Consider the following 16,097-nt stretch of genomic DNA (forward strand, 5'->3'; position numbering starts at 1 on the left):
CTAAGACCTTCAATTTAAGACCACCAGCAAACAACCATCCACTGCCTCATTTTTCTCAGCTTACCCAGCACATTATTCATTCTTCACCGCTCTTACATAATCATGTCAATGGAATTCAGGTGGGATGTGTCAAAAGATATTCATAGTCATATGGAACATAAATGTTAAAACATTGTGAGGCTGAGGTGTAGCTCAGTGGGAGAGTGCCTGCTTAGTGTGGGCAAAAGCCCTGGGTTCAATCCTCAGCAACAAAAAAAAATTTTTAGTTAAGCATAGGTTTATATTTAACTTATTGCTCCCCTTGATGATTTTGTATGCTTTGCTCCTGAATCTGTTATAATAATCTGCATGAAACAGGAAAAAAACAAAGTAGGAAGTCCAGAGTCTCAGGTGCAAGTTCCAGATTTATCATGGAATATGAATTGAGTAAATACCTTAGTTGGTCTGAGCATCAAGAACTTAATCTCTAAAGCAGGATTATCAGCTATTGTGTGTGAGTTTGTACAGTAATTTTGCTTTTACCCCCTTTTTCTCTTTGTTTGCCCCAAGTTCACTCTGTACAGCTGGTTTCTCCCATATTCATTTACCCCACACTTTTCAAATAAACTTTTGATACAGAGAGAGAGAGTCTCTCCTTGTTGTACCTGTTTCACAAAGGTATTGAGGAAAACTAAAATATATTTGGAACCATTACGAAAAGTATTAAATATTAAGCAAATATAAAACAGGGGTATAATCACCATTTTATGTTGCTGGGACAAAATATCTGACAATTTTGAGGAGGAGAGACTTATTTTTGGCTTACAGTTTCAGAGGTTTCAGTCATCAGTTGGCTGTCTCCAAGGGAAGGAAGGGTGTGGTGGAGCAAAGCTGCTCCCCTCATGCAGCCAGCACAAAGAGCACAACAGAAGAGCCAAAGAGAGATGAAAGGGCCTGGAACAGAATATATCCTCCAGAGGCAACATCCCCATGATCCACCTTCTTCATGGCACATTCAGTTATTAACTACTGACCTATCAATGAGGTTAGTGTCCTCATGATCCAGTTTCTTCTGAAAGTTCCAACTCCAGACACATGAGACTTTTGGGGGAATATTGTAGATTCAAGCCATAACAACAGATTAGTGGAACATTGAAACATGTAATTTCAAACAGAATAATACATTCTATTGAAATATTTTATATTTGGTTTGTAGTCTATCTTATGATAAACATCAACTAAAAATGTGAAGTAACTAAGAAACCAAAACATCCCAGAACCATCCTCACGTGGGAACATCACCAGAGACCTGGAAATTGATCTGGATAGCTGGCCAGAAACTCAATTACTCATCTATGCATTAACATGCAGTGAGTATATATCTCAGACCACACCTTGTACTGGTTATGGAAGACACAACAATAAAGCCAAATAGCTGAGTGTTAAGCACTGCCTAAAGTTGAGTGAAGATCTGCCAAGACGTAGGGCTGTAATGAAGACAAGAGCTGAAGGAAGCCCTTTTTAAAAGAGAAGAGGCCAGGGATTTAGCTCAGTGGTGCCACTGCCTGCCTCGCAAGTGCAAGGTCCTAAGTTTGATCCCCGGTACCAAAAAGAAAATGGGGGTCAGGGAGGCTTTAGAAAGAAAAATTAAGTACTAATGGGAAGGAATTACTAAAGGAAAAAGTTGACTCAGAAAAAAACAATGACAGTCTTAAACAAGTATATTAACATGTATACAAGTATGATTAACAAGAATATTAATATACTAAGAAATAATTGAGCTTAATACAAATTTCTCCTTTACTTGTACACAATTTCATTGCAAAAAGAAAAACCAGTAAAATCAAGAAAACTGTACCTAGATGAAGAGAAGCCAAGAATACGCAAAAAGTTCACATGCACAACTTAATCAAACATGCTCCAGTTGCTTCAGTTTACCCATGTGTTATGAATTGAACTCATCCTCATATGGTATTACAACTTTTCATCCTACTTCAGATAACCTCCTTCCGCCATTTTACAGTGACTTATAAGCTATAACCTTTCTAGGTTCACTTCCACAAGCCAACTTTAGGATTTCTTCACTGTTAGGTGCATTATTATCTTGATATTTATGCATTTCTTAATCATATGGGGTGTGTAAACTGCCATATTTTTATCAGGTTCCTCTTTAACTTGTTACTGATTAAGTTTTTCAAGGTTATGCTCCTAACTCTATTTTTTCCATAGGCCCTGCTGTTTTTATTGCATGATTTTCCATAGTTCTGGGGCAAATACATATGTTATCGCAGAGATAACTATATGATGACTATATGATGTTTTGTTTTCATACAAAGTTTTTGAATAAACATGACACAAGATTGTTCGTTCTAAGACTATCTTTCCACCATGGTACATTATATGCAGCAGATTGCCAGAAGATGCAAGATAGTCTTCACTATTCCTAAAGCTTCCATGTTTCTATGATACTTGAGAAAATAAATCATTTTCTATAACACATACTGATAAATTACATAGCAAAAAAAAGAGTGGATAAAGCTTTTTAAAAGCAGTACTTCAAAGGAAGTTTGAATTTATTAAAAAATCTCAGCTATACTGCTCATATTTTCTCCCACTGAAAGACTTTGAGAAAAAAAGTTTGATAAACACTGTTCTAAGCAATGTTAAAACTCCAGTACCAGCAAATGTATAGACTATAAAGGTGAATAACAAAATTATTCTGATGGCTATTTTGAGATTACACTGCACAAGGGAAAGGGTTATACCTGTTAGGAGGTGACTGTACATGAAGAAATGCTGATGGATTAAAACCAAGGTGGTAGCAGTGGAGATGGTGAAAAGGGATACATATTTTTAAATAGAGGCAACAAAATTTCTTCATGAATTCAGTATGAAGTATAAAAGAAAGAGATAATAAATAAAAGATCATCACAAAGTTTTGAGTTTGAATGATGAAGTTGCCACCAATAAAGATGGAAAAGACTTCAGAGATGGCAGCATGAGAGCATCAAGATTTCAGCTGTGGATATACTGAATTTGAGATGTCCACTAGACATTCAAGTATAGATACCATCAAAAACATGAATTGTTTCCCCATTTAATATGATATTGCCATTGGTTTGTCAGAAATGGCTTTTATCACATTGAGATCATGTCCTCCTATACCTATTTTCTTGAAGTTTTTTTTTTTTTACCTTGAATGGACGTTGGATTACGTCAAAGGCTTTTTCTGTATATCTATTGAGATGATCATTTGATTTTTGTTCTTGCTTCTATTTATGTGATGTACTACATTTATGTATGTACATAAAACCATCCTTGCATCCCTGAGATGAAGCCAGACTAGTCATGAAGTATGATCTTTTTAATGGGTAGTTGCATTCTGTTTGCCAGTATTTTGTTCCAGGATTTTGCAACTATGTTCCTTAAAGAGCTTGGCCTGTAGTTTTCTTTTTAGTTGGGTATTTGTCCACTTTTGAAATCAGGGTAATGCTGTCTTCCAGGAATGACTTTAGCAGTAGTCTTTCCCTTTCAATTTTATTAAAGAGTTGGGGGAGTATGAGCAATAGATCTTCCCTGAAGTTCTTGCAGAACCCATCAGATCCTAGGATTCTCATAGCCAATAGGCTTTTATTATTACTTCAACTTCATTGCATGCTATTGGGTTATTCAGAGTTCTATGTCATTGTGGTTTAGTTTTGTTAATTCATATATATATCCAGGAATCTATCCATTTCTTCTGGATTTTCCAATTTATTAGAGGATTGATTTTCAAAGTAGTTACTAATAATCTTCTGAATTTCAGAAGTGTCTGTTTTGATTTCACTTTTTCATTTCTAATTGTATTGATTTGGGTCATGTCTTTCCTTTTTTTGTAAGATTCTTAAGGGGTGGTCTATTTTGTTTATTCTTTCAAAGATTAAGCTTTTGGAGTCACTGATTCTTTATATTTGTTTCTAGTCTCAGTTTCATTAATTTCTGCTCTGATCTTTATAATTTTCTTCCTTGTACTAGTTTCAGTTTGGATTGTTCTTGGTTTTCTAAGCCACAACATTAAGTCATTTATTTAGGCTCTCTCTTTCTCTCATTCACAACTATAAATTTCCCTCTTAAGACTGTTTTCATTGTGTCTTACAGGTTCTGGTATGTCATATTACCATTATTGTTTGATTCTAGGAATTGTCTAGTTTCTTCCCTTGATTTCTTCTGTGATTCATTGATTATTCAAAAATGTATTTTTTAATCTCCATGTGTTTGCATAATTTCTGTGGTTTCTTTCACCATTTATTTCTAGTTTCATTGTGCAATGATCTGATAATACAAAAGGGACAATCTTGATTCTTTTCTATTTGTCTAAGCTTTATGGGCTAGCATGTGATCTATTTTGAAGGAAGTTCCATGTGCTGCTGAGAAGGATGTGTATTCTATTCTTAGATCAAATACTCTATAGAGGTTCCGCACTACAAAGACACAGAGGACACCAGACCACCAGACCAAGGTACTGAGTCCTGCTGTTCCCGGCACAGAGGTAGGGGCTTCTGAGCCGTCGTCCCACTGCTCCTGGTCCAGAGGACAGGGCTTCCGGGTCAACATCCCTCCCGCTGCACCCAGCCAAGAGGAAAGGGCTTTTGGGCTACCTTCTGTCCCACTGCTCCTGGCCCAGAAAAAGGGGCTTCCAGGCCACCATCCCTCCCACCACTCCGAGCCCAGAGGGAGGGGCTTCTGAGCCGCCATCCCACTACTCCTGGTCCAGAGGAAGGGGCTTGCCGGCCACCATCCCTCCCACTGCTCCCAGCCCACAGGAAAGGGCTTTTGGGTCACCATCCCTACCGCTGCTCGTGGCCCCTGGCCCACCTAACCCAGCTCAGAGGAGGTAATCCATGCAGGTGCTAACAGCCCCCTGGCCCAGTAGAAATGAGAAAACATGTAAGTAAGTCTGAAAATCAGACTTCCAGATCACCTACAGCAACCCCAAAGGGAAATGACATGGAACACTCTGATACTCAACCACCTGGACCCACTGAACTGGCAACAAAAGGGGATCTGGAAAAAATGAAATCAGAAATAATTTCTCAGAAAACAGGAGAAATTGTGCCCCTAGTGCAAGACATGATTAATAAATCTAGAGAGGAGCTCAGGAATATGATGGAATCCCAACATAAGAAACAAATGGAATCCATAAAACAGATGCAAATAGATTTCCAGGACATGAAAAACTCCGCTGAAAATCTACACAGCAGAATGAGCCAATGTGAGGACAGAATTTCAGATATAGAAGATAAGACTGCAATTAGTGAACAGGAAAAGAAAAATTGCTTCAAAATTATAAGGGAACATGAGAAATCAATCCAGCAGCTGCTAGATGATGCAAACAAGAATAACATAAGACTGATTGGAGTCAATGAAGAAACAGGAGAGAGTGAAGATGACATAAAAAAATCTCTTCACAGAAATAATGGCAGAAAACTTCCAAGCAGGGGAAAAAAGCTTCACATACAGATAAGTGAGGCATATAGGACTCCAAATAGCCTTGATCAAAAAAATCTACACATAGGCATATAATTGTTAAGATTCCAGAAACACAACAGAAGAACAAAGTTCTACAACCACTTAGAGAAAAAGAAACAAATCACATACAAAGGAAAGCCCATCAGAATCACAGCAGACTTCTCAACACAAACCATCAAGGCAAGAAGAGCTTGGAGTGACATATTCCAAGCCCTAAAAGAAAACAGCCTCCAACCCAGATTGATGGACCCTGCAAAACTAGCTTTCAAAATGGATGGAGAAATAAGATACTTTCATGACAAAGAGGACCTCAGGAACTTCATGAATACCAAACCAGCACTCCAAAGAATTTTACACAATATCCTAGGAACAGACATTGAGGATCACAACTCCAGGAAGAAAAGCAGAATGAACCCAGCTGGCATGACAAGAAATTAAATGTAAAGAGGGAGAATCCAACAAAAAGAAAAAGTCATGGCAATGACAACTCAATACGTTTCAGTTATAACCATCAATGTTAATGGTCTCAATTCACCAATCAAAAGAAATAGACTGGCAGAATGGGTCAAGAAGCAAAATCCAACAATAGGCTGCATACAAGAAACACACTTCATTCAAAAGGAAACTCATAGACTGAAAGTTAAAGGGTGGAAAACAATACTCCATGCAATGGGAACCCAAAAAAAAGCAGGAGGAGCTATCCTCTTGGCAGATCAAGTAGATTTCAAACCAACACTGATTAAGAGAGAAAAAGAAGGACAGTACATCCTTGTAAAGGGAACAATCCAAGAGGAAGGGATGAGAAGCATAAATATCTGTGCACCAAACACTAGTGCACCCAACTATATAAAACAAATACTAAGGGACATGAAAAGTCATATAAACACTAATACAATTGTAGTGGGGGACCTCAACACCCCACTGTCACAGATAGATAGATCAACTAGACTAAAAATAAGTAAAGAAATACTAGAACTCAATCGAACTCTTGAAGAAATGAGCTTAACAGATGTTTACAGAGTCTTCCACCCCACAGAATCAGAATACACATTCTTCTCAGCTGCACATGGGTCGTTATCCAAAACAGACCACATACTCACACATAGAACATGTTCAAGTAAGTGCAAAGGAATTGAAGTTGTCCCCTGTATGTTATCAAACCATAGTGTGATGAAATTGGAGATCCATAGCAAAAGAAACTCAAAAAATTTCATAAACATGTGGAAATTGAACAACACACTTCTGAATAACCAATGGGTCACAGAGGTAATTAAAAAAGAAATCACACAGTTCCTTCAATTAAATGACAATGACAATACAACATATCAGAATCTATGGGACACAATGAAAGCAGTCTTACGAGGGAAATTCATAGCGGTGAATATGCATATTGGGAAAACAGAACGAGCCCAATTAAACAACCTGATGCTGAACCTCAAGCTTCCAGAAAAAGAAGAGCAGGACAACCCCAAAGCTCATACAAGGGAGGAAATTACAAAGATCAGAGGAGAAATCGATGCAATGGAGACTAAGAGAATGATACAAAAAAATCAATGAAGCCAAGAGTTGGTTCTTCGAAAGAATCGACAAAATTGACAAACCATTAGCCAACCTTGTCAGAAAAAGGAAAGAAAAGGCCCAAATCCATGCAATTAGGAATGAAAAGGGTGAAATCACAACAGACCCATCAGAAATCCAGAGGATCATCAATACCTACTTCCAGAACCTATATGCCAATAAGATGGACACCACAGAAGAAATGAACAGATTCCTAGATACATATGAATTACCAAAGTTGAACAAAGAAGACCTAAAAATTCTGAACAACCCTATATCAATCAATGAAATTGAAAACGTAATTAAAAACTTACCAACCAAGAAAAGCCAAGGTCCTGATGGCTTCACTGCTGAATTCCACAAGGCATTTAGGGAGAAACTACTGCCACTACTGTTTAAACTCTTCAATGAAATTGAAAGGGAAGCAATACTCCCAAATTCATTCCTGGAAGCAAGCATCACCTTCATCCCCAAAGCAGAGAAAGACCCAACCGAACAAGAGAACTATAGGCCAATCTCACTAATGATCATAGGTGCAAAATCCTTAATAAGATTCTGGCAAATAGCTGGGGATTTAGCTCAGTGGCTTCACCGTCTGCTGCACAAATGAGTTTGAATCCTGGTACCAACAAAAAAAAAAAGATACTGGCAAATAGAACAGAGAAGATCATCAAGAAGATCCTACATCCTGACCAAGTGGGATTCATCCCAGGGATGCAGGGATGCTTCAACATACACCAGTCAATAAATGTAATACACTATATCAACAGAGCCAAGGACAAAACCCATATGATCATCTCAATAGATGGAGAAAGAGTATTTGATGAAATTCAGCAAATATTTATGATAAAAGCCCTACAATAAAATGGAATAGATCATAACTACCTCCATATGATAAAAGCCATCTATGAAAAACCAACAGCCAATATCATATTAAATGGTCAAAAACTGAAATCCTTCACACTAAAATCAGGAGCAAGACAAGGATGACCACTATCACCACTCTTGTTCACTATAGTTTTGGAAACATTAGCCATGGCAATTAGACAAGAGAAAGAAATAAAAGGAATAAAGATAGGAAATGAAGAAGTCAAATTGTCATTATTTACAGATGACATGATACTCTATATAGAAGACCCCAAGAACTCCACCAAAAGTCTTCTAGACTTAATAACCAAATTCAGTCAAGTAGCTGCTTACAAGATCAACACCAAAAAATCAATAGCTTTCCTCTACACAAATAACAGTTTCCCTGAGACAGAAATAGGGCAAACAATTCCTTTCACAGTAGCACCCAAGAAACTGAAATACCTAGGAATCAACCTAACAAAAGAAATCAAAGACCTCTTCTCTGAAAACTATAGCAGTCTGAAAAGAGAAATTGAAGAGGATATCAGAAAATGAACAGACATCCCTTGCTCCTGGGTAGGAAGGATCAACATAGTGAAAATGGCTCCCAAAATTGCTATATAGATTCAATCCAATCCCAGTTGAAATTCCAGCAGCATACTTCATGGACTTTGAGAAAACAATCCAAAAATTCATTTGGAACAAGAAGAGACCCAGAATAGCAAAAGCAATTCTACATAACAGGAACATGGCAGGGGGTATTACAACCCCCAACTTGAAATTACTTCCAAGCTACTGTGATAAAAACAGCATGGTATTGGCAAACAAATAGACTGGAGGACCAGTGGAACAGATTAGAAGATGCAGAAACAACTCCAGACACACTCAGCCACCACATCTTCGACAAAGAAACCAAACACTGTCACTGGAGAAAAGATAGCCTCTTTAATAAATGGTGCTGGAGGGGCGGGACCGGCGATGCCTAGGAGCAAGGCAGCTGCACTTAGACTGGGAATTGGACATCAAGGTAGCCCCATAACAGTGCAACTCAACCCTCAATGAAAGAGGACTTCCAGAACTGCTTCAGAAAGTACCAAGAACAGTGAGATAAGTACGTTCAAAATGCACAGGAGTGAATATTTTGAAGGGGATTAATGACAATGTGTTGTTTAGTGTAATAAGTTTTTTAAAAAATTTCAACTTCTGGAACCCAGAAGGAAGCTCCCCCGCCACCATCCCAAGATCCTAGGGCAGAGAAGGTGAGCCAGTCCCAGAACCCAGAAGGAAGCTCCCCCACCACCATCCCAAGCTCCTAGGGCAGAGAAGGTGAGCCAGTCCCAGCACCTGGAAGGAAGCTCCCCTGCCACCATCCCAAGCTCCTAGGGCAGAGAAGGTGAGCCAGTCCCAGCACCCAGAAGGAAGCTCCCCCACTGCCATCCCAAGCTCCTAGGACAGACAAGGTGAGCCTTGTGGATGCCAGAAGCACCCCCCCCTCCCCCGTGGAAATGAGAAGACACATAAACAAGCCTCAAAAACAGACTTCTTGATCACCTACAGCAACCCCAAAGGCAAATGAGATGGAACAATCTGATACTCAACCACCTGGACTCTCTGAACTGGCAACAAAAGAGGATCTGGGAAAAATGAAATCAGAAATAATTACTCAGATAACAGCAAAGATTTTGCTCATGGTACAAGACATGATTAATAAATCTAGAGAGGACACAGATAAAAAAATAGAGGATCTGAGGAACATGATGGAATCCCAAGATAGGAAACAAATGGAATCCATAAAACAGATGCAAATAGATTTCCAGGAGATTAAAAACTCCATTGAAAGTCTGCACAGCAGAATGAACCAATGTGAGGATAGAATTTCAGATACAGAAGAAAAGATTGCAATTAATGACCAGGAAAAGAAAAATTACTTTAAAATTGTAAAGAAACATGAGAAATCAATCCAGCAGCTGCTAGACGATGCAAGGAAGAATAACATAAGACTGATTGGAGTCAAGATGGAATCTTATTTATCAATTTTTTTCTTTTATACATCATTTCTTTTGTTTACTAGGTAGTTCTTGCCTACCCTGAATTCATAAATATTTTCCCTTATAATTTCTTCTTGAAATTTTATACTTTTAGGCTTTCACATTTAGGTTCATAGATCCCTTCAAGTTATTTTCATGTATGAAAATAAAGGGTTGAGGTTAATTTTTTATATATGGATACCAGGTGTTCTAGTGCCATTTGCTGAAAACACTATCTCTTCCTCAGCTCTTGAATTGAGTTTATATTCTATAAAATGCTAATGTTAAATAATCTTTCAAAACTCAGTGGACCATATATGTGTGGTTCTATTTCTAGATTCTCTATTTTATTCAAATGATCTATATGTCTTTCCTTACACCAACACTGCCTTGATTACTGTAGCTTTAGAAGAAGTCTTAAAATTAGGTACTAAATGTCTTCCAACACTGTTTTTGTTTTTGTTTTGTTTTGTTTAACTTTTCTAGGTCCTTTGTACTCCTACATAACTTTTAAATTTCAATATCCAATTCTTCATTTATAACAAGTATACACAGACCTGAATTTTTTTTTTTTTTTTTTGATACCAGGGATCGAACTTGGGTCCTTGCGCTTGTGCAGCAGGCAGCAAAAACACTGAGCTAAATCCCTGGCCCCAAAGACCTGAATTTTTATATACACCTTGTGTTTTCTAATCCTGCTAAATTCAAATACAAGTTCTAGGGGCTCCTAGAGATTTCTTAGTATTGTCTCTGTAGATGATCATTTCATCTACATATAAAGATTTTGCTTCTACCTTGCCAATTCTATACTAACTGTTTATTGCCAGACTATTTTGGTGGGGCCTAGGTTTCAAAGTTTAATGGACAGGTAAAGAGTAAACATATCTGTCCTTGTTCCCCACCTTAAGGAGAAAGTATTGTATCTTCCCCATTCACATAAGGTATTCTCGCTGGAAGTATGGAGTACATGTCTTTAATCTGTTGAGAAGGTTCTGTTCTACTTCTAGTCTCCTGATAGCTTTTAACATGAACAGCTGTAGAATTTAGTCCAATACTTTTTCTCCAACTACTGACAGGATCATATGGCTTTTGCCTTTCCTCTGTTAAAATGATGACTTTTGGGGGTGGATCGTCCAATGCTGAACCAACACTGCCATCCCTATAACAAAACCACTTTCTACATACTGCCAGATCTGACTTCTAATAGTTTGTTTTGTTAAACAAATTTCTATCTATGTTCATACTTTTTTCTTCTATTATCTTTACCCAGTTTTAGGATTAGCACAATGTTGAGTTCCTAAAATGGGAGAAATGTTTCTTCTTTTTTCTGCTTCAATTGTTTGATATAATTTATCAGTTAAAATGTATATGACCCTGCTGTTGTCATATAGGTAGGTTTTCAAGCTAGGAATATACTTTCTTTAATAGGTGCTATTCAAATTTTATATTTCCTCCAGAGTTAGTTTCATTAATTTGTCTTCCAAGGTACTTCTTAGAAGTTGTCAAATTTATTTCAAAACATATTTTTGAAATATGCTTTCAATATCCTTTTAAATTCTGTAAAATCTGTGGTAATGTCTCCTAGATCTTGATGTTGTAATTTTAAAAATGTAAAATTGATATTGTGTAACAGGAAGTAAAGGTCTAAGGAGCAGGGGAAGTGGGAGGGGTAGGGGAAAGGAAAAAAAGGAAAAGAAAAAATATTAGAAAATGAAAAAAATGGAAACAAAGTCTTTGCAAATAGGGAAGGGTGGAGGGGGTGAAAGGAGGGCAGGGGAAGGGGAAAAAATAAGAACCAAGAGACTCATGTAAAGGTACAAGATCCCAATGATGAATGTAACTGTATTTTATACCTAAAATGTACCAATAAACTTGATGGGAAAAATAAATAAATAAATAAATATATAAATAAATAAATAAATGGTGCTGGAAAAATTGGGTTTCAACTTGTCAAATTTTAAAACTAGACCTATATCACTCACCATGCACTAAACTAAAATCAAAATGGATTAAAGATCTAAATATTAAAGCAGAAATACTAAACCAGCTGAAAGAGAGTTTAGGAAGAACTCTTGAAGACATTGGTGTAGGAAAAGATTTTATGAATAAAACCTCAGTTGCCCATGAACTAGCACAATCAACAAGTGGGATCTCTTCTTACTAAAAAGCTTCTGCACAGCAAGGGAAACCACCAGCAGTGTGAAGAGACAACCCTCAATGTGGGAAAAAAATCTTCACCTGCTGCCCCTCAGAGAAAGATCTACTATCTCATATCTATAAGGAACTTAAAAAATCAGATCTCCCAAATTTAAAGACCCAATCCAAAAATGGACATCTGAAATGAACAGACATTTCTCAGACAAAGAAGTAGAAACAGCAAATAAACACATGAAAACTGTTCAACATCACAGTTCATTGGAGAGTTGCAAATGAAAACAATGCTGAGATTCCACCTCAACCCAGAAAGAATGGCTGCTATCAAGAAATCAACCAATAACAAATGCTGGCGGGGCTGTGGGGAAAGAGGAACCCTGCTCCACTGCTGGTGGGAGTGTAGACTCGTGCAAGCACTGTGGAAATCAGTATGGAGATAACTCAAAGAACTAGGACTGGAAGTCCGATTTGACCCAGCTATTCCCCTGCTGGGTATCTTCCCCAAAGAATTAAAAGATTAAAATCAAAAAGTGATATATGTCTACCCATCTTCATAGCAGCACAGTTTGTAATAGCTAAAACTTGGAAACAGCCCAAACGCCCATCAACTGGAGACTGGATCAAGAAAATGTGGTTTTTTTATGAAATGGAGTATTACTCAGCCATAAAAAATGAGAAATTAGAGACATTTATTGCTAAATGAATGCATATTGAGGCAATAAACTTAAGTGAAATAAATAGGACACACATGTGTAAATACTGAATAGTTTCTCTAGTGTGAGAAACTGAAAGTGTAAATCAGGATCAAAAGGTGTAACAGATAATGTGAAACAGGAAGAAAAGGGGCAGAGGGGAAGGGAAAGTGGAAGGGATAGGGAATCGGAAAGAAGGGAATGGAATTAATATGAGAAAATGAAAAAATTGAATCAAAGTCTTTGTAAATAAGGAAGAATGGAGGGGTTGTAGGCAGGGCAGGGGAATAGGGCAAAATAAGTACCAAGAGACATTATGTAAAGGGGCAAATTTCCGATGATGAATGTCATTATATTGTATACCTGTAATGTACCAACAAAATAAAATTTTAAAAAAATTTCAAGTCATGCTGCAATCTATTAAATCAATCTGTGAGAGTGGGTCACAGTTCAGTCAATATTGACACTACTGGGTTGCGGATTTAGCTCAGTGGTTCCACCACCTGCCTTGCAAGCGCAAGGACCCGAGTTTGATCCCCAGTACCAAAAAAACAAAAACAAAACAAATAATTTGAGAATATTGAAACTACTGGCCTAAAACTTCCTAAATGAGTAAGGACTTCTGTTTGTAAGCAAATAATTAGACTGAGAAGACAGTCAATACCAACCAATCCAGCAAATTCATAGGCAGCAAATAAACATCAGCCAAATGCTTCCCTTGCTTAGCACAGGTCTCTGATGTAGAACCCCCAACCCAGAACACTGTATCATTACAGACTTATATCCTGCATGATGAACCCTCTACTCCTGTTGTCCTGTCCCACCTGTCTTGCAATGCTTTTGAAATCACATGAAAAGGGGACAAACAGCTCAGAGAACCCTGAGGAAACTAGTGTGCACTAGGACAACACAAGTTCCTTTAAGCTCCTCATCATTTCAAGTCCCTATTTGAATCTCTGAACCCTGACTCCTGACCAAAGCAGCTCTTTATGATATAGTTCACATGAGTATAAAACTCACTTGATCTAGTCTTAGAGGACTCACAAGAGTACTTAGTACATTATTTGCTGCAAGGCAATCAAGGAACCTCTGAGCTCTGCTTCCCAATAGCGAGGAGATCACACCCAAAGAACCACATGGCTCCCACATCTAAGTTGATGTCTGATCCCAAGTTCCAGCATAATCCAGTCCAGTAGTATCATAATGAAAATAAACCTCTCCTCCTTTAATTTGTGGGTGTCAAGTATTCTCTCCCAGCAAAAGGAAAGTTAACCAATACCTACCCCACTACTGCCCCATCAAACTATGCCCTGTCTCAACTCTGCTGTTCAGAATGGATCTCTGAACACTGATTTGTTAGTGATTTTTCAGTCTAGTGCTAGTGCTTTCATATGTAATTACTCACATGCTGGCATAATCTAGATATTCTGAGGATGGACAGAAATCTTCAGCTGCTATAGGCTCAAAATACCTCATCTTCTGGGATCTGCTTTGTGCTACTACTGTCTAAGAAGCAGAAATTATCTTAACTCTTTGCCTAAAGCCCAATATAGTCAAGAATCATAGCACTGGGCCATAGAATCATATAGTCAAGAATCATAGCACAGCACTGTGATTTAGCTCAGTGGTTTCACCTCCTGCTGTGCAAGCGCAAGGACACAAGTTCGATCCTCAATACCAAAAAAAAAAGAAAAGAATCATAGCACTGATGGATTCCTCAAGGTTGTGCTACTTTTATGTTTCAAGATCATAAGAATAAAATTTTAAAAAGTAATCTACAGCACCAGCCATCATTTAATAAATCAGCATCTACTAAGATAACAATTTTATCATTTGCCTTTAAACCTCAACAGCAATAGATCATTACATAGATCAAGTCATAAATTTGTTTTCTTATCCAAGAGAGAAACAAGTCTTCCTTCTGATAAGATTAGATAGTAAATAAGCATAGTGGCTGTAGTAGGATAGTGGCCTGGAAAGGGAGGTGGCCTCAATATATGAAAAAGCATTTGAGACTTACCCACAAGCTTCATCTTGGCAGGAACAGACAAAAAATAAAATAGGAATCAATAAATGTGGAGTGATTAAAAGAACTGAGATGTGTTATGCACATGTACCAATTCCTCACAATGAATGTAATCATTATATACTACAACATGTACTAATAAAAATAATGAACAAAAAATTGAGGGTGATTCTTGGAGTGGATATGGCACATCTATTCTGTCAAACAAATTGGGGGGGGGGGGAAGATACTCACCTGCCTACCATTTCCTTTGTGTCAATCAGTTTCTAAGGAAAACAAAGATATAATAATGACTGAAAGAGTTAGGAGAAATTATGAAACAGTAAATAAAACTTATTTCATAGAAAACACTAATACACTAACATAGTAGAATATATGTTAATATTCTTTATGTCTAGGCAAATGATAATAACTGATTACTGATGATGCCGAGTTTGTTTTGTGATGTGGGGATATCCTAATATTCAGTCTGTATTTATGTGCCCCAAAGTTATGTGCTGTTTTGTAAAGGGTAGAGATTAACAGATTTTACTCACTAATCATTCAAAAAAAGTCTACAAATAAGAGATGGGTAGAGTTTTACATTTACTTGTCATAGACTTTGAATTCTGTGGTATAAAAATTTATAATAATTCTTGTCCTATAACTGCATGAACATGTAGATACTGATGAACCCATTTCTTCGGAATTCAGACCAAAAAAACACCACATAATCAGCAACTAGATTTTCCTCAAGGACATTCCAAAGCAAATTGTCCCAAGTTTCCTCTAAATTAGTTTTCTTTTGAGATCAACATGATGAAAAGAATACTGATATAGAACTAAAAGATTTAGTTTCCCCTCCCTAGACATAGGCAAATCCCAGAATCATTCAGGTGCCATACATATATTAATTCATATGTCAAGTTGAGAGACTATTACCCTAAACATCTCAAATGATGTTATTAGATAACTCACTCTTCTTATTACTTGTCATGGTTTTGGATTTTAAATGTCCTCTAAAAACTCATGTGTTCAAGGCTTAGTTCCTAATGCAGCAGTGTTCAGAGGTGAGGCCTTTGGGAGGTATTTAGATCATTAGGATTCTTACCCTGTCAGTGAACTAAACCATTTATAGATGCATGGCTTAGTAGGTTTTGGGAGAGAGATCTTGTTATAAAAGCAAGCTCCATCTCTTGCCTTTCTGGCCATCTTGAGCTGAGCAGCTTTCCTTTTCGACATGTTTCCACTATGATATATTGCCTTTTTCCATACCTAAAAGCATCCAGGTCAAGTTGCTATAGACTGAAACCTCTGAAACCATGA

General features: G+C 37.4%; 1 protein-coding gene across 8 annotated transcripts in view; it reads right to left on the minus strand.

Moving 5' to 3' along the window:
- Impg2 (interphotoreceptor matrix proteoglycan 2) overlaps positions 1 to 16,097 on the minus strand; it is a 240,980-nt gene that overhangs the window by 200,728 nt on the left and 24,155 nt on the right. For all 8 annotated transcript variants that reach the window (XR_015452507.1, XR_015452506.1, XM_087214545.1 and 5 more), the window contains exon 4: positions 15,027 to 15,058. Coding sequence is in view for 6 of the 8 variants with exons in the window: in XM_087214545.1 (XP_087070671.1) it covers positions 15,027 to 15,058 (32 nt within the window). In the remaining 2 variants the exon portion in view is untranslated. The remainder of the gene's footprint in view (positions 1 to 15,026; positions 15,059 to 16,097) is intronic.

This window comes from Heterocephalus glaber, unplaced genomic scaffold (assembly GCF_053883595.1).
Source record: "Heterocephalus glaber isolate CG9 unplaced genomic scaffold, H.glaber_assembly_v1.0 deba00000122, whole genome shotgun sequence".
Classification (NCBI taxonomy): domain Eukaryota; kingdom Metazoa; phylum Chordata; class Mammalia; order Rodentia; family Bathyergidae; genus Heterocephalus; species Heterocephalus glaber.